The sequence below is a fragment of the Colossoma macropomum genome, unplaced genomic scaffold (assembly GCF_904425465.1).
Source record: "Colossoma macropomum unplaced genomic scaffold, Colossoma_macropomum, whole genome shotgun sequence".
Classification (NCBI taxonomy): Eukaryota; Metazoa; Chordata; class Actinopteri; order Characiformes; family Serrasalmidae; genus Colossoma; species Colossoma macropomum.
In genome coordinates, this window is record NW_023494788.1 from 8,508,945 (window position 1) to 8,524,838 (window position 15,894).

Here is a 15,894-nt window from a genome sequence, read left to right on the forward strand (position 1 = left end):
AATTAGATGATGAGAAGTGAACATAATGGCCTTTGACTATACATTATTCAGTCTGACAGTGCTGAGGCTAGTGTTATTATACTTCACAACAACTAGATGTTATTGAATTTCAGTTTCACTTAAAACAATGCAGTTAGAGACCAGATTCCACAGCATATTAGAAGAAACATTGAAGTGACACCCCGGCCAAAATGAAAAGTGTAACCATTGCTACATCAATGATTGCAATGCCTACTTGCCTCCCATGGCAGGGTCACAACAGTCTGAAGAGAGAGATTTTTGGTTAAGAGATGAGGTAAGTCTCTTTCTTATGATGTATCTTGTGACAGGAATGTTTGAAACTAGTTTTTTAGGCTTGGCTGTTTTTTTGGTTTGGGCTTGGCTGATTTTTTTTTCTCTTGATAACTAATACAGAAGAAAGCCTGATAGCTACTATTATTGCTATGAAGCCAAATAACACATTCGAATAAAAAGCTTCTTGGCAGCTATGCCAGCAGTCAGGTTTTCTTTATCACTACGGGGGATTTCCAGTGGTTGTATAATGCATTTTCATAAAATGCCAGAAGTGTACAAAAATTGTGACTTCCATCAAACCAATAAGGAAGAGCGATGCAAATACTACAGAATACTAAATAACACCACAAATAACATTATCACATTGATATTAACATATTATTCAAGTTTCTAGCATGCACTGCCCCTATAAAGAACAATTAAACAGAAAAGGTCTCACCGAAAAGAGCTTAAAAAGCGGGTACTGAAAGACCTTCCACTTTTTGTCCTTGTAAGCAATGAGCGGAACATCGACCTTGCTGAGATACTGGGAGAAGAGCAGAATAAGACACACTGTCCTGTAAAAAAAACAGATCAAATACATTGTCACTAAAAGGTTGTTCCTCTCTTAATACGCCACTTTAAATGTGAACGACCTGACCTTAGACCAAAGAAACAAAGAGAATTTCTATGTGGACTACTTTCTGAAATGTATTATGGGAAAAGTCTTAAAAACAGGCTGCTCATTAATGCTTAAACATGCTCAGAGGCATTTGCTAAATGCAAATCGTTAAGAGTAATGTGTTTAATTACACAAAGCAATCCAAAGGACATTAGCGGTTTTGATGACAGTAGGCTATGGCTTAAGTTGAGCTTAAGCACAAGCCACAGAACAATGGCGCACGTTCAAGCATGTTCCAGTCCATAAAGGGAAAATCGCTTTTTCTACTCGCATGCTAAGCAGGCTGGAGAGATGGATTGGAGCATTTAGTCTAATGAATGGAGCTCAATGATGCACCTCAGGCTGTAGTCTACAACCACTGAACACACACACACGCATGTGCACCCACACAGGCACATACATGCATAAGCACACACACAGAAGCACATGGACAGGCAGGCTAATGGTCTGCGTAATGGAGATGTTGAAGCTGCTATTGAGATGTAAGTGCTTCAGACAGTACTGCTCTGTGATACACCTGGCCTTTAAGTGTACTCTTAGAGCTCATTAACGGAACAGGTTAGACTGGAGGCACTGGAGGTCATCCTATCTCTCTCTATCTCTCTCTTTATATCTGATCCAGCCATGTTTTTAGGTTAGCAGTGCTGCTCTGCAGAAAACAGGATGGTAAACTCAGTAACATTTTTGAGCAACAAGTTCTTCCTCAAGCAATAATGCAATGTTACTGGACAGATTAACTTGCATTTGAACATTTATTAACACCATAAACTGCAGTCTTCAGTTATCAGTTTATTAGTCTTATTGGGCCAATTTCCTAGATATAAATTAGGCATACTACATATAAATTAGGCTTGGACTACATTGCAGTGGCAATGCACGGTCTAGAAAATTGCTTCTGTACTAATAAACCCTAGAGAAAATAAGTAAGTAAGTACATTTTATTTAGATGGCACACTTAAATCAATGTATGTTGACCAAAGTGCTGTATAAAGTGCTATTTGCAACAAGCATTTCCACTCATTATTGTCTACTGCTCTAAACCACTGACATACAGAATTACACATCTACAGTTCTGTGCAGAATTTCAAGTCAAAATATTCATTAAGTATCGCGACAGTGGAGAGGCGCAGTTGCTGCCTATTCCTGAGCACATGACATGCTCTTCCTCTGATCAAGGACAGCTGTATGGAATCAGAGAAGCAAACACTCTTTAAAAACGGGCTCTCTGTGGTATGGAGGACAGAGGACACTCGTCTGCACGCCACAGAGAGAGAGAGAAAAAGGGACAGAATAGTGAACAATGAACTCTTTACAGAAAAGGCTAAGTAAGCTAATTTTATTTTTGTTGATTTCACTTAGAAATGTGTAAATAAAGTACTTTGGTTTACTCGCACTGGTGTTTGTGCCCTTGTTGGGTTTCCCAGTCAGTGTGCGTTGGCCCCTCCCCAGGCCAGCACCACAATTCGTCATTAATTTTTCAGGAAATATTTCTTACATCTGTTTCTTTGGATGTAAGAAAATCCACTTGGATAAAAAAGGACAACATCAAAGGAATGTAGTTAAAAAAACAGGAATTTCTAAAACTGGAATTCAAAAATGATTAAAAGATCTTGAGAAAATGGGACTTAAGCAGTACTTAAAGTACTTAAAGATTTTGTATTTGAGAAACAGAAGAACATCATGCTTCAAATCTGAAAATATCTAGAGGCACTTCTGTCCATCTCCACTGTGAGAATATATTGGTGTTCTCAGAACAATGTTGAGTTCTCAGAACAATAGACTGGCCATCCCTTGAATGTGTAGTGTATTTCATTGTATATCATTGTATGGGTTTGCGAGTACTTGCGAGAAGCCGAAGGCGCAACCAACTTCTAAGACTGAGCTTTGGAGGTATGAAAACATATCCCTGCAGATTTCTTCGAAAAATGGAAAGCAATTCTGACAAAAAGAATGGTAGCTATAATAAAAGCAAAGAATCAACATGCTGTATTATATTTAGTTGTGGAGGCTTCTGTGTAACTTTCTGTCAAATATATGTTTTCTACTTCTTTGTTGCTGCTGAAAAAATCTTGTACCTAAGGTTTGTTTTGACAGGAAATTAAATAAATCAAAATATGTCAAGACAAATGTTGTAAAACATAGATGTTAAATGTTAATGTTGGATTTGAAATCCACATATTTAACAAATATGCTAATTGTCTATGCCCCCTGTGATTATGTTTTCCTCTTTGCATAGAAGTGGGGTGGTTCAGTCCTCAGCAGCATCTGGCAGCAGGAAGGGCTGTTCAGTTGGCCACTCCACTATTGGGAAAATAGTATGTATCAGGATGCGCCACTTCATGAAAGTTGCCTGCCATCAGTACCAGTTAATAAGTGACACTCACCACTTACAACATTTGTTAGTGGTGCTTAACAGTGGCTCCTGACATTCAGAAAAGCACTACAGAAATAATGAACCCATCTGTATTATACATACTTATTACCTGTAAGTATGTATTTGTAAAAATAATTCTGTATGATGCATTTAAAGGGGAATTCAGCTGAATCTTTTCTTTTTTTACTGCATAACTGAATGGTTGAGATGTAAACAAAGTCATTTAGAGTGGTCCATTCTAGAGAAACTTGCTGAGTCAGAATTGTTCACAGTGGTGGTGAAGGAATATGCTGCCTGCTGTGTGAGACATTGTTTTATGATAGTTTTGAGATAAAGTTCTGGCCTAAAACATATTTTGTAAACATTAAAGCAGAATACTAAAACTTATTTTTTCAGGTTTTCCACTATTTTTCCATCATTAGTATTAAATATAAACTTTCAGAGGACAGTGTGTAGGTGTGTAGGTTCACTGGTGGTTTCGGATAGTAAATAAAATGGTTATACTTGTGTTGCATACATTGTGACCCCTGGTTTCTATCACAGTCAGTAAGTCAGTAAGCTTCTCTACAATGAACCATTTCACGTCAAACCACTCTGAATGAGTGTTTACAGCTCAAACACTAAATTATGTAGAACTTTGAAGTTCCTCCTTTAATTAAACTGAGATTATTTTACTTGGAAAGCTAGCATTGTCAGCCTATTTGTTAAACGTAAAAAAATCAAATCCAACATTTAGTTTAACAATTAACATTTACATTTGGCATTAACATATACACTGAACATTTATATTTACATTTAACCTGTACATTTACAATTAACATTGAAGTAGACATTTAACACTTCTGTTTAACTTTCACATTTGTCAGTTTGAAAAGAGTAATAAGTAGGGATGCACCAATAACATTTTTGAGTACATGTTTTGTAGAACTCGTCAATACAGATTATGATGCCATACTGAGTAAACTACTTAGAATTAAGTAGTTGTTCATGTAAATGAGTGTAATGTACCTTGAAATTAAATCATTAAAGTATGATGTGCATTAGCTAGCTATGCTACATTAGTTACCTTGGGTCGAGTAGCATTGCGGGGGAGAAGAGCCAGTTTTGTTCCATGTCAGAATAGCACTTTTGTGCAACTGTAAGTAAAGTAGTTTTGATCCTCATCTGTTTCTTTGAACAACAGTCTTAAGAGAGCAGGAATCACAACCGAGGCTAATCCGAGGAGCTCACATTTAGCGTTTAAGTCTTGTTTTGTTTGGCTGGTTGAGCTGTAGTTGAATGTCCTTTAAAGCCAGACACTCAGTGTGCCATTATAGAAATCTTGTTCTTTGGTGACTCACACTATTTGTTTGAATAGTCCATCCTGTACGGACAAAGCTAACAATTTATATATTCACGGTGTACGAAAACGCCCAGCAAATGCTACGTGAAATGCATCCCCTACAGACAGCTCTGCCTATGAACAATTTCAAAATAAAGCTGTTTCTTTCAAAAAAACACGATGTATCCGTGAGTACTGAGCCAACACGTTGAGAAACTGTGGTACAGAAGTTTAGCTAAATTGTACCACACTATGCACTGAAACTAAAAAAATGTGATGTACACGGTATGAGAATATGGTCTTTCAGCAACCTACTTTACAAAGACAGTTAAAAAATTACTATTTTAATGTTTTTATCTTGCTATTCTATTCAGTCAGACATATCAACTTTTTTTTTCGCCTCTGTTTTACTAGCCTATGTGTCTCCACCTGTACTGGGGAAACTGATTGTGCTTATGTGTTTAAAAATGGCCTAAAATCATACAGTACATGCCTGGCACTTTGCTGTATGAGCAAATCTTTTCTCACCGCCAGCTTGAATTGTTTGTTCATTAGTGCAGCAGTGTATGCTAGGCTTATGTCACATGCTATCAGGTGATATTGGATCTTGGTATCAGTGCATTTTTATGAGCACACGTATGAGTAAATGAGCATGGTATCCATGCATCCCTAGTTCACAAACGTAAAACAAATGAAAATATAAAAAAATGCCAAAATTGTATCTAAAAATGTTGCTAAACAATGTTTCAGAAATCTGGCAGCAATGTAATAACTTTCCATGATTCGAAGTTTAGAGGCAATTAAACTCTATGTTCCGATCACCACCATTGTGACTAATTCTAAAACTTGAGTTTCTATAGAATTAGTCACATCAAACCAGTCTGAATGACAATGTTTAGTTGTAAATAGTAAAAAAAGTAATAAAATAGATGGAATTCCTCTTTTATTTTGAGTTCACTGAACAACAAATAGTAAGTTAACAGAACAATAACAACAAAATGTTAAAGCAATGAAGGAATCCATTGATGTGTGTCGTGTTTAGTGCTGTGTTATACATTATTATATGCAGTATCATGTGTGCATGTGCTGTGGTTGTATTTGGAACATTCTGTTTTGCCTATTTTTTGTTTATCCCTACATGGTCACGTCTGTCACACCTGCCACTTGTTATGTATAGGCTGGGCCTAATCTTGGCATCAGACAACTATTAAACTGTGTCAGTCCATTGTTTTACGGGCTGGCTAGGTGTCTGGTACCTGCGCGCAAGAAAAAAACTCTCCAGACATACGGCTAGCACTTCCTTTTTTGAGTTACAACACCAAATCATTTTTACATTGTAAGAGTAGTACGTGCACGCCTGTTTGCATTAACGCTGCCCTCCAGCTGTTTTTTACTTCGCCTTAGCTAAGCTATTTCAGCACTGCTACAGCCTTGGTTCAATACTGCCTCAGTTGGATGTGCACGAGGTGACTCACAGAGCTGAAATTCCCCAGTGTGCTCCTGACTTCTGCCCAGCCTCTCTGAACAGTGCCAACCCGATCAGGTTGATGGTGGGTGCGATGGCCAGTGGCCCGATGAACTTCAGCACCAGCCCCACCAGACCAGACAGCCCAAGCACAACCTGCAGCACCGATGCCACCAGAATGGCCCCCTGGATCTGAGAGAAAAGTGCACATCAAAGACAAGCTAATCTGAGGCAGTGCAAGGCCTGCAAACCAAGTGCAATGGACATCATGATGATCACTGACAAGCAATTTATTTTAAAATTTTATCTTAGGTTCTCAAAATTTGCATGAGAATAATTTGTGAAACACAATATTCATGAATCACACACTCTAATGCCTGTAGCACACAGGCACAACCAGTCTGAGATATCTGTACATCAGGTTAGAAACTTGGGTTCGTCTATGTATAGTTTCACATATATTTCATGGTTTATACATCAGTACTTCAATGTGAATTTATGCGTAAAATGTATATGGTTTATGCACCAAAACAGTTGTAATTCTTTTTTATATTGTTATTTTTCCATCTCTCTTTACCCCTAAATTTAACAGGCTGTTTTTTTTACTGTGCCTTAATGTTCTGATTGGCTGCCCTGTACTGTGCCTCACTCAGTAAGCAGTGCAGGCTGAAATATCCTTATATCTTTAGTGTGAGTAGGCGGAGCTAAACTGCTATAGGCTAAATATGTAAGATATGTAAATATGTAAAAATGTAAGTGTGCTGGTTTTTGTGATAATACAAAAGCTTAGCTTTCTATATGTGGACTGTATGTACTTGGGAGTGAATGACACATTTGAAAACAATGTTTACACACTGCATCAAATCTGTTTATTTTAAAAAGTCAAGAAAAATTCACTTTTCCATAATATGGGCTCTTTTAGACTGAATGCTTTAAAAATTAGGCCCCTGGTTCTCAAACCATACCAGAAAAAATGCTTTTGATGAATAAACAAATGACAACACATTCTATTCCTGCTTCGAACACACCTGAACTAGGTTATAAGGAATATTCATGTTTGCTGGGAGGTGGACCATCTAGACCAGTAGTTCCCAATCCTGGTCCTGGAGAACCCCTCTCCAGTATACTGTGGTGTGTTCCCTACTTTAGCAAATCTGATCGAACTAGTAAGCTAATGAACAAAGCCTTTCCAGAATTTAAATAAGTGTTAGAACACTAAAATAAGCAGGACAGTGGTACTTAAGAACCAGGGGTGGGAACCCCAAAAATAAAGCAGAGGTTCTCAACCCATTCTGGTACATCTTCAGTTCTAGTTCACCTCCCCACAAACTCGTGTTTTATCTTTTATTTATGATGATCCTCTTAGTTCTCAAGGTTTTTTTTCCTGAGTCAAAACAAGCTTGTCCTTAGGATCAGGATTACTTTCTACAAGTGATCTGACTTTCAAATTACATTTTTGAGAAATCAAAATCATTTGAGAAAGTACGATTAGAATTCATAAACGCCAATATAACTGAATGCCAAGAGTGTATAAAGCTGCATTAAAGCAAATGAGGGCTAATTTTTAAAATAACCTAAAATAGAAGATAGTTTGATTTGTTTAAAGGATCCATATCCTACATTTTTCCTATATTCTGTTTTTCCCTTTGAGGTCAAGTTATTATGTTTGTGTGGTTTTAGACTATAGAAACGGTTGTATTTCATATCTACATAATTTCTTAAAGCCTTTTGTGTTTTTGTTACCGTGCTTTTCAGACTGATAGATGCAAATGAGCACTGTTCTGATTAGCGGCCCTGTATTGTGCCTCATTCAAAAAGCAGTCTGGGCTGAAACACTCCTTACCACTTCAGTGTAAATAGGCGGGGCTAAATTGCTAAATTGGTGGATATATGTAAAAACACTGGACTTTCCGAAAGCAATGAATTCAAAACAGGCTGTTTTGGCAACTTTTTTTCAATATATGGGATGCGTGGACTTTGGAGAGAACAGTTGTTTTGCATTTTTTTACATACTGAAAATATTTACATGTTTGCATTAATTCTTTAATTTCAAAAAAGTGAAGAAAATTGGTTTTACTGTGATATAGGCCCTTTAACAGTTGTTCGCTCACTGCATAAAAGCATGTGTTATTTCATAATTTTGATGTCTTTACTATTGTTCTTATTTGTGGAAAATAACAAAAGTAAGGAAAACTCTTCTATGAGTAGGTGTGTCCAAACCTTTGACTAGTAGTGTACATGTGTGTGCTGTGGAACTTTTATGGTTGTAAGATAGGGTTCTTAGTCTAAAGTGTTATAGGCCCGGGGTGGTCTAGTGGAATATCTGAAGAATTCGGTTTGGTTTTTACATTTTAAAATTCTGGTGAAAGTGAAATGTTTACAGAAATGTTAAGATTGTAGGCAAAGGTGTGGGTAACTGACTGTGTGCAAACAGATGAAAGTTCAAGAGCCAGATTTTCACGCAGTTTTAGTCAATGAGTGACTGATAATGAGGTAGTCTGAACACAGTCTGACAAATGATTGACATCTAATAAAACCTTTGCTGATTCTGACATGATAATAACTAAAGCCAGACAGTGTGTGTCTCATTACACAGTCGGTGAATTTTTATTTTTGTCTTACTGCTGATAAACCACAAAGTAATTATGAAGTAATAAAGTGTTGGGCAGTAGCTCGTACAATAAGAGCACAACACTTTTGGGATAATGTCAGTACTTTTTATTCTAATAAATTATTTTATGTCAATTCACTGTAATAGGACTGGACGCTACTGGCCATCACATTTTTTGATGTGGCTCTATTTAGTAATTTTCTGAAACAACTGGTCTCTTAGGGGTCTTCGATGACGGTTTAGAGGGTTAAAAACGGGTCTGTTTTCAAACTCCCACAGTGTCAGTTGTGCACAAATGTTTCTGAAATGTTTTTATGACCTGACAGCTGACAATAAATGAACTATGTATTATCAGGAAAGTGCTATATTTTTCCAGCTCACAAAGACATGTGAGACAGGTCTAGTTTTTAGTGTAACTGGAGTCTCACAGTTGGGGTATATTACAAAAAACAAACAAATAAAGAATAACATGGATGACATCCTATTATGACTCAGTTAACTGGAAGCCTTTGTTGCTTTGAAAAACACAAACTTATACTTCTCTATTTCACTCTCTGTTCTTCTAAACAGAATGGATCTTTTGGAAAAATTCTGAATGCGATACAAATTACTGAAATAAGTGTCAAGGGTGACCGACAGCACGCCAATACTGTGAATAATAAGCTTGTGGTGAAAACATTCTGGTATTTTCCTTAAAGGAAAAAATGTTGATGTTGGAATTGGATGTATACCTCTTAGCTGTATTTCTTTTTAGAGGCATTTTAGGCATGCTTAAGCAGCCAAACCTGACCAGAAATCATTTTGATCTGATGCGAGGTGTATGAAATGCAGGTGTGATGCACTTCCAAGTGGTGAGTCGAAGCTGACGAGGACATGCTAAAATAGTATTGAAGCAATATTGAGTCTCCCTGCTCTGCACATTTAAGTGTTTTCCTGCTCTATGACACCCACTTCAACCCAGAAAAGCCTTGTTGTAGCAAATCAGTTATGGTAGGAAGCAGGGAAAAACATCAAAGGGCCTATATCATGGAAAACTTTGCCTTTTTGTAAACAGGAGACTTTGATGTAATATGTAAACAATGTGATGTCAAGAAAATCCTTCTATTTAACCAACAGCAGTTCACACTGAAGTTATAAGTAGTGTTTCAACTCTGAGTGCTTTTTAAATAAGGCATGACACAGGGCAGCCAATCAGAACAGAGATCATTTACATATTACATTTGAGTTATAGAGAGGTTGGAAACCAGTCATGTTAACAAACTATTTATGGCTGCTTTTAACACAACCGCACAAATGACATAAGCTGACCTCAATAACATACAAGAAGAATGAAGGATATGGGCCCTTTAAATGTGCAAGCGGGGGCCTTCCATGACCAGGGCTGGGAAACACTTTTGTGAAGTACTCAGCTTGTGAATGCAGTGCACTGGCTGTACCTCACGCATGCGCACTTTCCAAACCTCCTCAGGGTCTGTGAGTGAGACGGACTCTGCCGTGGCATTGAGGTCAGCGTTTGCGGCAACTTCTGGGCACTTCCACTTGGGCAGAGCCAGGACGGCCAGTGTTGGCGTGATGAAGGTGAACGTTCCACCTTGCAGGATTGGCAACCTAGGCAGACAGTAGAGGACACTGTTTAGAAACGTTTGGTTATTATTAGTGATAAATGTTTTATTTCAGGCTTAACACTGAAACAACACAATCTTCACCTGATTGGTCTAAATGTGTTACAGTGAATAAAGTATTTGGGTTACCTGGTCCCAATAGTCGTCTGCAGCACAGTGCAAATGCCTGACACGAAGAAGATGGTGGAGATGAGCTGGCTCTTGGCTCCATTGTTGTCCTTAATGCACAGTGGCTCAGCGAGAATGAGAGGGATAGCCAAGATGCCACCAAATGCCAGTATGTAATGCTTCAGAAGGAGACAGAGAGGGAGAGTGAACAGGAAAGGGAAATGTGGATGGAACTAAGCAGACGTTTGTCGAAAAACAAACTGCGACTAAGCCAAGCCAGCAGACGGATGATCACAAAAAGATGTAGCTAAGACTTAAGTGCTACTCGACTCAGCCAGAAAAACGTGATGAAAGACAGATGTTGAGTTATCTGTTGTGAATTGATAGTCCTTTTTCTCTCGACAACAAGCTTCATAAATTTGTTGAGCTGAAGGGAAAAAAATAGAAACCTTTGGCTAAGGCCTCAACTTGGATACTCCAATAATACAGCAAAGAAAGTTTACATACCAAGCAAGGGAGGAATGCAATTACACCCTTTGGCTAGCACTGACCACCGTAGCCCTGTTTTCAGTATTAATACTGTACTCTGGGAGCTCTGCTCCCTCTGGACCACTACATCATGCATGTTTTTCGAACAGCGAAGCAACTTGGCTTCGGCCTATTTTTCATTGCTGGTGGGACATGGTGTAGAATCAACACATTACTGCTAAAAGCAAAAGAGAAGCAGCTAGCATTATTCTCTTTGGGAATTCTCAATAACATGAAATACCTACTCTCTTTCTGCCTTATCCTACCCTCTGTGTTGCTGTAGAGATAAAAGTGAGGGGGTCTTGAGGAGTAAGGCCCCCCTTGTCGTGCTCCTCTATACACCCTGCACATCTCCTTGTCTCACACGTCGGCGCAGGTATCCCATGTACTCCTCTCTCCTCTTGCTCCTCCTCAAGTTCCCTTTGATCTTGCTGTCTTCGCAGCCCGAGTGAGTGAGAAGCTCTGGCTCATGTTCTATTCCCCTCAGACTGGAGAAATAATGGGGAATAACACGCTCTGTAGTGGACCGAAAGGATTTGCTTTCATCTTTCCATTCTGAGAGTTAAGAAAGCAGATACCCTAAAAACCCTGACACCGTACGACAAGTTATGACACAGTAATAAAAGTCTTGTTAAGGTACAGCTGAGTGGTGAATTCTGCTTTTTTTTGCCCCCCAATCATTTTCGCCTGCAATATTTTTGTTTATTTATTTCATTTTGTTCCCGTCTGAACTCGAGCCAGTTCCCAGGGCGTTTCTCCCAAAGTACGCCGCTCCTCAAATGTTTGGGGACAGCTGACTTTTAAGAATGTCTTTAAAAACAAACAAGCATTTTTTCTTTGTTAGTTTGCAATAACTTAACAAATTAAAAGTTTACTTTGTTGAAGACAATATCAAACGTGTAAGTATAAGTGACAGCATTTGTGACAAAGCTACTTTAGGAGTAATGCCGAAGGCCACACATTGTATCCCCTTGTTGTGATGTCAGCACTCATCACAACTCATGCTGGTCTTTAAGCTAGGAGAGGGTGATATGGCAAAAATATCATATCACAAATCATTTTCATGATGCAAAGTATTGCAATATTTTCACACACAGATACATTGTATTAGCAGAGCTACATTTAAGAACTGCCATCAAAAACAACTGTACAGCACTAAATCGAATTACACAAGAAATTATGCTCTCTTTTTTTAGAAACATGTAGCTGGTCATTGTTCTGTAAGTATTGACATTTTCCATTATATGCTCAAAAACATATTCTGTTTATCACAAAAACAAATATTTTCATGATGAAATATGACCCCACCTCTAGTTTAAACAACGTTTGGGCAAAAATGCACCGTGAAATATTACCGCAATTTCTCCAGTAATTCAGTTTTTTTCAGAAGAGTATTCATATAACATACTCATAATATTAATGCACCTGTATTATAAAATGACAGCGCTCTATTCTCTATTCTATTTCTGTGCTATTTCTATTATAGAGCTCATAGGAGCTCTAATGTGTGCTAACAGCTGTATGTTCACCAGTTTTGCTATGGTATGTAAACATGTAAATGTTTAATGTTTAAATAACGCAACATGTATAATATTGTGGAGTCAGCATAGAAGAAGCAAAAAAAGCTGCTGAATGACAGTGAGAATAGTGGAAAAGGTCATCAATAGCCACACGACTCACTTTGAGGTAGACAATAAATCCACACTAACTAACCTGCAGCCCTACACAAAGAAACAATTAAACTGCGCCCCTAAAACCCCTTCTGAAACGTGAAGTGTGTGGCGGATGCCACATAGCCCCCACACCCTGAGGGGCAGCTGTCCCAGGTGGCCCACACAGTCCAAAGACAGTCTCTGAGGTGTGTGGGGTATGTCTCCTCTGGCACAGAATTTCGGGATGTCCATTGTCCTGTATAGGTGCAAGCCAGAACTTGTGCGCTTGGCTTAGGCCCCCACCACGACCAGGAACCGCCTCCACCTTCTCACATCAGCTTGTCCACTGGTGACGGACTTGGGTTCGATGGCCGTCGCTTCCCAGTTCACAGGTGTGCTGCTCTCAGTGTGAGGGAGCGCGCCTGGATGTAGCGGCGACACTGATGAGCCAGTAAAGTCTGTGGTGACAGCTGATCTTCCTGGCTGCTTTTCGTGTACCTGCCAGCTCAGGTATGTCTGGTGCAGTCTCTTATTCCTGCATCTCCAGCACACTATTTGTTTCTCAGCCGCTCGCTCGGATGCCTTCCGACACACCGTCTCCTCCTCGAGCTCCTCCACCGCGTAATACTGCGTTGCGCTAACTCCTCCTGCACAGCCTTCTCAAATGGCGGATATGCCTGCTGAGCCATTGTGCTCAGCTCTGCTGCCAGCACACTCTTCAGCCTCCACTGCTCCAGGAGCAGCTGTCTGGCCACCTACGCAGCTGATGCCTGCCCGAAGCATTTGCTTGAGGGCCATGGTCAATGCCGCTAGGTCATTTTGTTGTTCTGGCATCAGATTCATTAGCACCCATAGTGCTTTCAAGCACAGTTGCATTGCAGTGATGGCCGCTGTCCAGCAATGATGCCAGGTAACCACTTGCAGATGTGCAGAGTACGGCTTCAAGGTGTCCTTGCTCTTGAAGTGTGCACCGTCTCCTTTTCACTAGCCTCCACCTAGGCTCCACGGCTTGGCTTTTTTTCTTTTTCTTTACCATCTTCCTCACCCAACCCATCTTGCTCTCGGCTAGCTGGACCCATCCGGGAGAGGGTAGACGTAGTGCTCAGTACCCCCTTTTGCCAGGCTGTCTTTCTTCGCTGTCCACCTTTGAGTTCATTGAAGTGGTGCCTGACTTCTCACTGCTTAGTGTCGCTATCCCACTTCTGATACCACTGTGGTGGCGTAGAAAAAGATGCGTAAAACACTGCGCATATGGGCAAATGTTCTTTTATTGAACAGGCACTTCAACAGGCAGCAAGAAATGCTCAGTCCAGCACTACTGGATAACAGCGAGAATAGCGGGGAAGGTCACCAACAGCCATACAATTTCATTTCATGGTAGACACTAACCCCACAGTCCAACACAATGAAACAGTCAACAAATGTCAACACATAAATAAAAAATGTCCTATTAACGTAGGAGGGGAGGCACAGGTGGCGCAGCTTTGCATGCCACATCCTTAAATTCCCTCCTGAAATGTGGAATTTGTGGTGGACGCCACAGTATACAACAGAGCTTGATATTAAGCTTTTTCAATTACTTGCCCTATGGACAAGTTAATCCACATTTTACTTGTCCTAAGGCCAAAATAGCTGGACCACAGAAGAAGTCAATAATAACATTTGCTAATGACTGCTGCATTACATAGTTTAACTTACCAATTAGCACTGAACAATTTATAACATGAGTGTGAGAAAGAGAGGAAAATTATTATTTTAGCCTACTCAATTTAAATGGTGTGACTTTCTCAGTGTTTACTTCTTTTCATTAGCCTCAGTCTGTTGTTACTCTTACCTCTCTCGCTCACAAGTTCAGGCTAGTGATGGGAATAACGGCTCTTTAATCCCTAAGATAATGAAAGGGTACGATTTGGATCAGATTTAAACTTAGACATCTCACCAATAATTTTATTTCACAGGTGTGGAATAGGTTTAGCAGAACTAAATTACTCATATCACCAGACCTAATGTCAATGATCTGCATCGTAAATATTACACAAGGTGACGCCACATCCCTCTGCTGCATAAGTTTACACCTGAATTTACCCTCTGTGTGAAATGTGGTTCTCACTGTTCGCATAGGGAGTGGTACGGAATTAGGACAGGCAGTGAAATGTGGTCAAAACGATACAAAGAACGGCTCTCATGTACGACTCGGATCCCTTCGTTCTTACCAGAACCGTTAAAAAGAACCAGATAGTTAGCTAACCTAGGTTAGCTAGCTAGAGCTTAGTTAGCATTCTAAGTGGAATGCTAACTAGCTAACTTAACGTTTAGTTTAAACACACCAATTAGCCACTGAGTCGTGCTTCTTATCTCTATATAAAATTAATCCCATCAACAAGCCACACATATCGAGTGAGCAAGCTGTGTATTTTGACAGTTAATTTGAAAGTTAGCTAACATAGCCTTCTGGCTAACGTTACTTAACGCTAACTTACTTCTCAGCCAAAGAGGGCTGTAAAGGGCTTCTTTGTCGTAGTTCGCTCTGTCTGTTTATCCTTCTAAGTCGGTATAAATCCTCATTTCCTCTTAGACTCGGTCATGTCAGCGTTAGCCCTTTAGCTGAGTCGTTTCTGAGCTTGTTCTGACCCCTCGTCAGGTTGTGAATGTCTGAAATTCATGGGGACTGATTAGCTAGCTAGCTTGACGTTAGCGGCTGCCGCTGAAGTGAAGCCCTCATCTCTGATAAAGATAGAAACCTATTCGCTGTTTTCGCGCCTCGGTGGGAAACTGTACTGAAAAACCTGCACGCTGAAGGTTTATGATTAAGTTATTGTTCTCAAAGAAAAATGATCATTTTGCGAATAATTTGCTGGTCCGTTTGTTATTTTTACCTTCCATTCCCCTACATAAACCTGCAACTAGGATATTTTTAATAGCGTAAATGACTTAATTTACTCAGTAAAGAATTATACCAGCATTAAAACTGTTGGTGGGTAGGTTATTAGGTAGGTTGTTTCATCGCCTTATCGGAGAGTAAATAATAATGTTAGGCTGCGTCTGTATAATACATTTGAAATAATGCTGAATTAACATTAAAAACGTAATAAAACGTTGTAAAAACGAAGTTACTGCGCATGCGCTGTAGGACCACTTGCTGGGTATGAAAAAAGTCCTGCTTGGAAAAATTGTTATCAACCAGCATTGATGTCTCTGTAGAATCCATACAATAAAAAAATAATATTAAATACCCTATAATTATATTATTAAGCAAAA

The 15,894-nt window shown here is 39.3% G+C and overlaps 1 protein-coding gene across 1 annotated transcript in view; it reads right to left on the reverse strand.

The window, feature by feature from the left end:
- si:dkey-106n21.1 (solute carrier family 23 member 1) overlaps positions 1 to 15,894 on the reverse strand; it is a 60,401-nt gene that overhangs the window by 30,094 nt on the left and 14,413 nt on the right. The window contains exons 3-6 of the mRNA XM_036568245.1: positions 10,478 to 10,635; positions 10,163 to 10,334; positions 6,126 to 6,307; positions 734 to 851 (exon numbers count right to left, since the gene is read on the reverse strand). Coding sequence (XP_036424138.1) covers positions 734 to 851; positions 6,126 to 6,307; positions 10,163 to 10,334; positions 10,478 to 10,635 — 630 coding nt within the window. The remainder of the gene's footprint in view (positions 1 to 733; positions 852 to 6,125; positions 6,308 to 10,162; positions 10,335 to 10,477; positions 10,636 to 15,894) is intronic.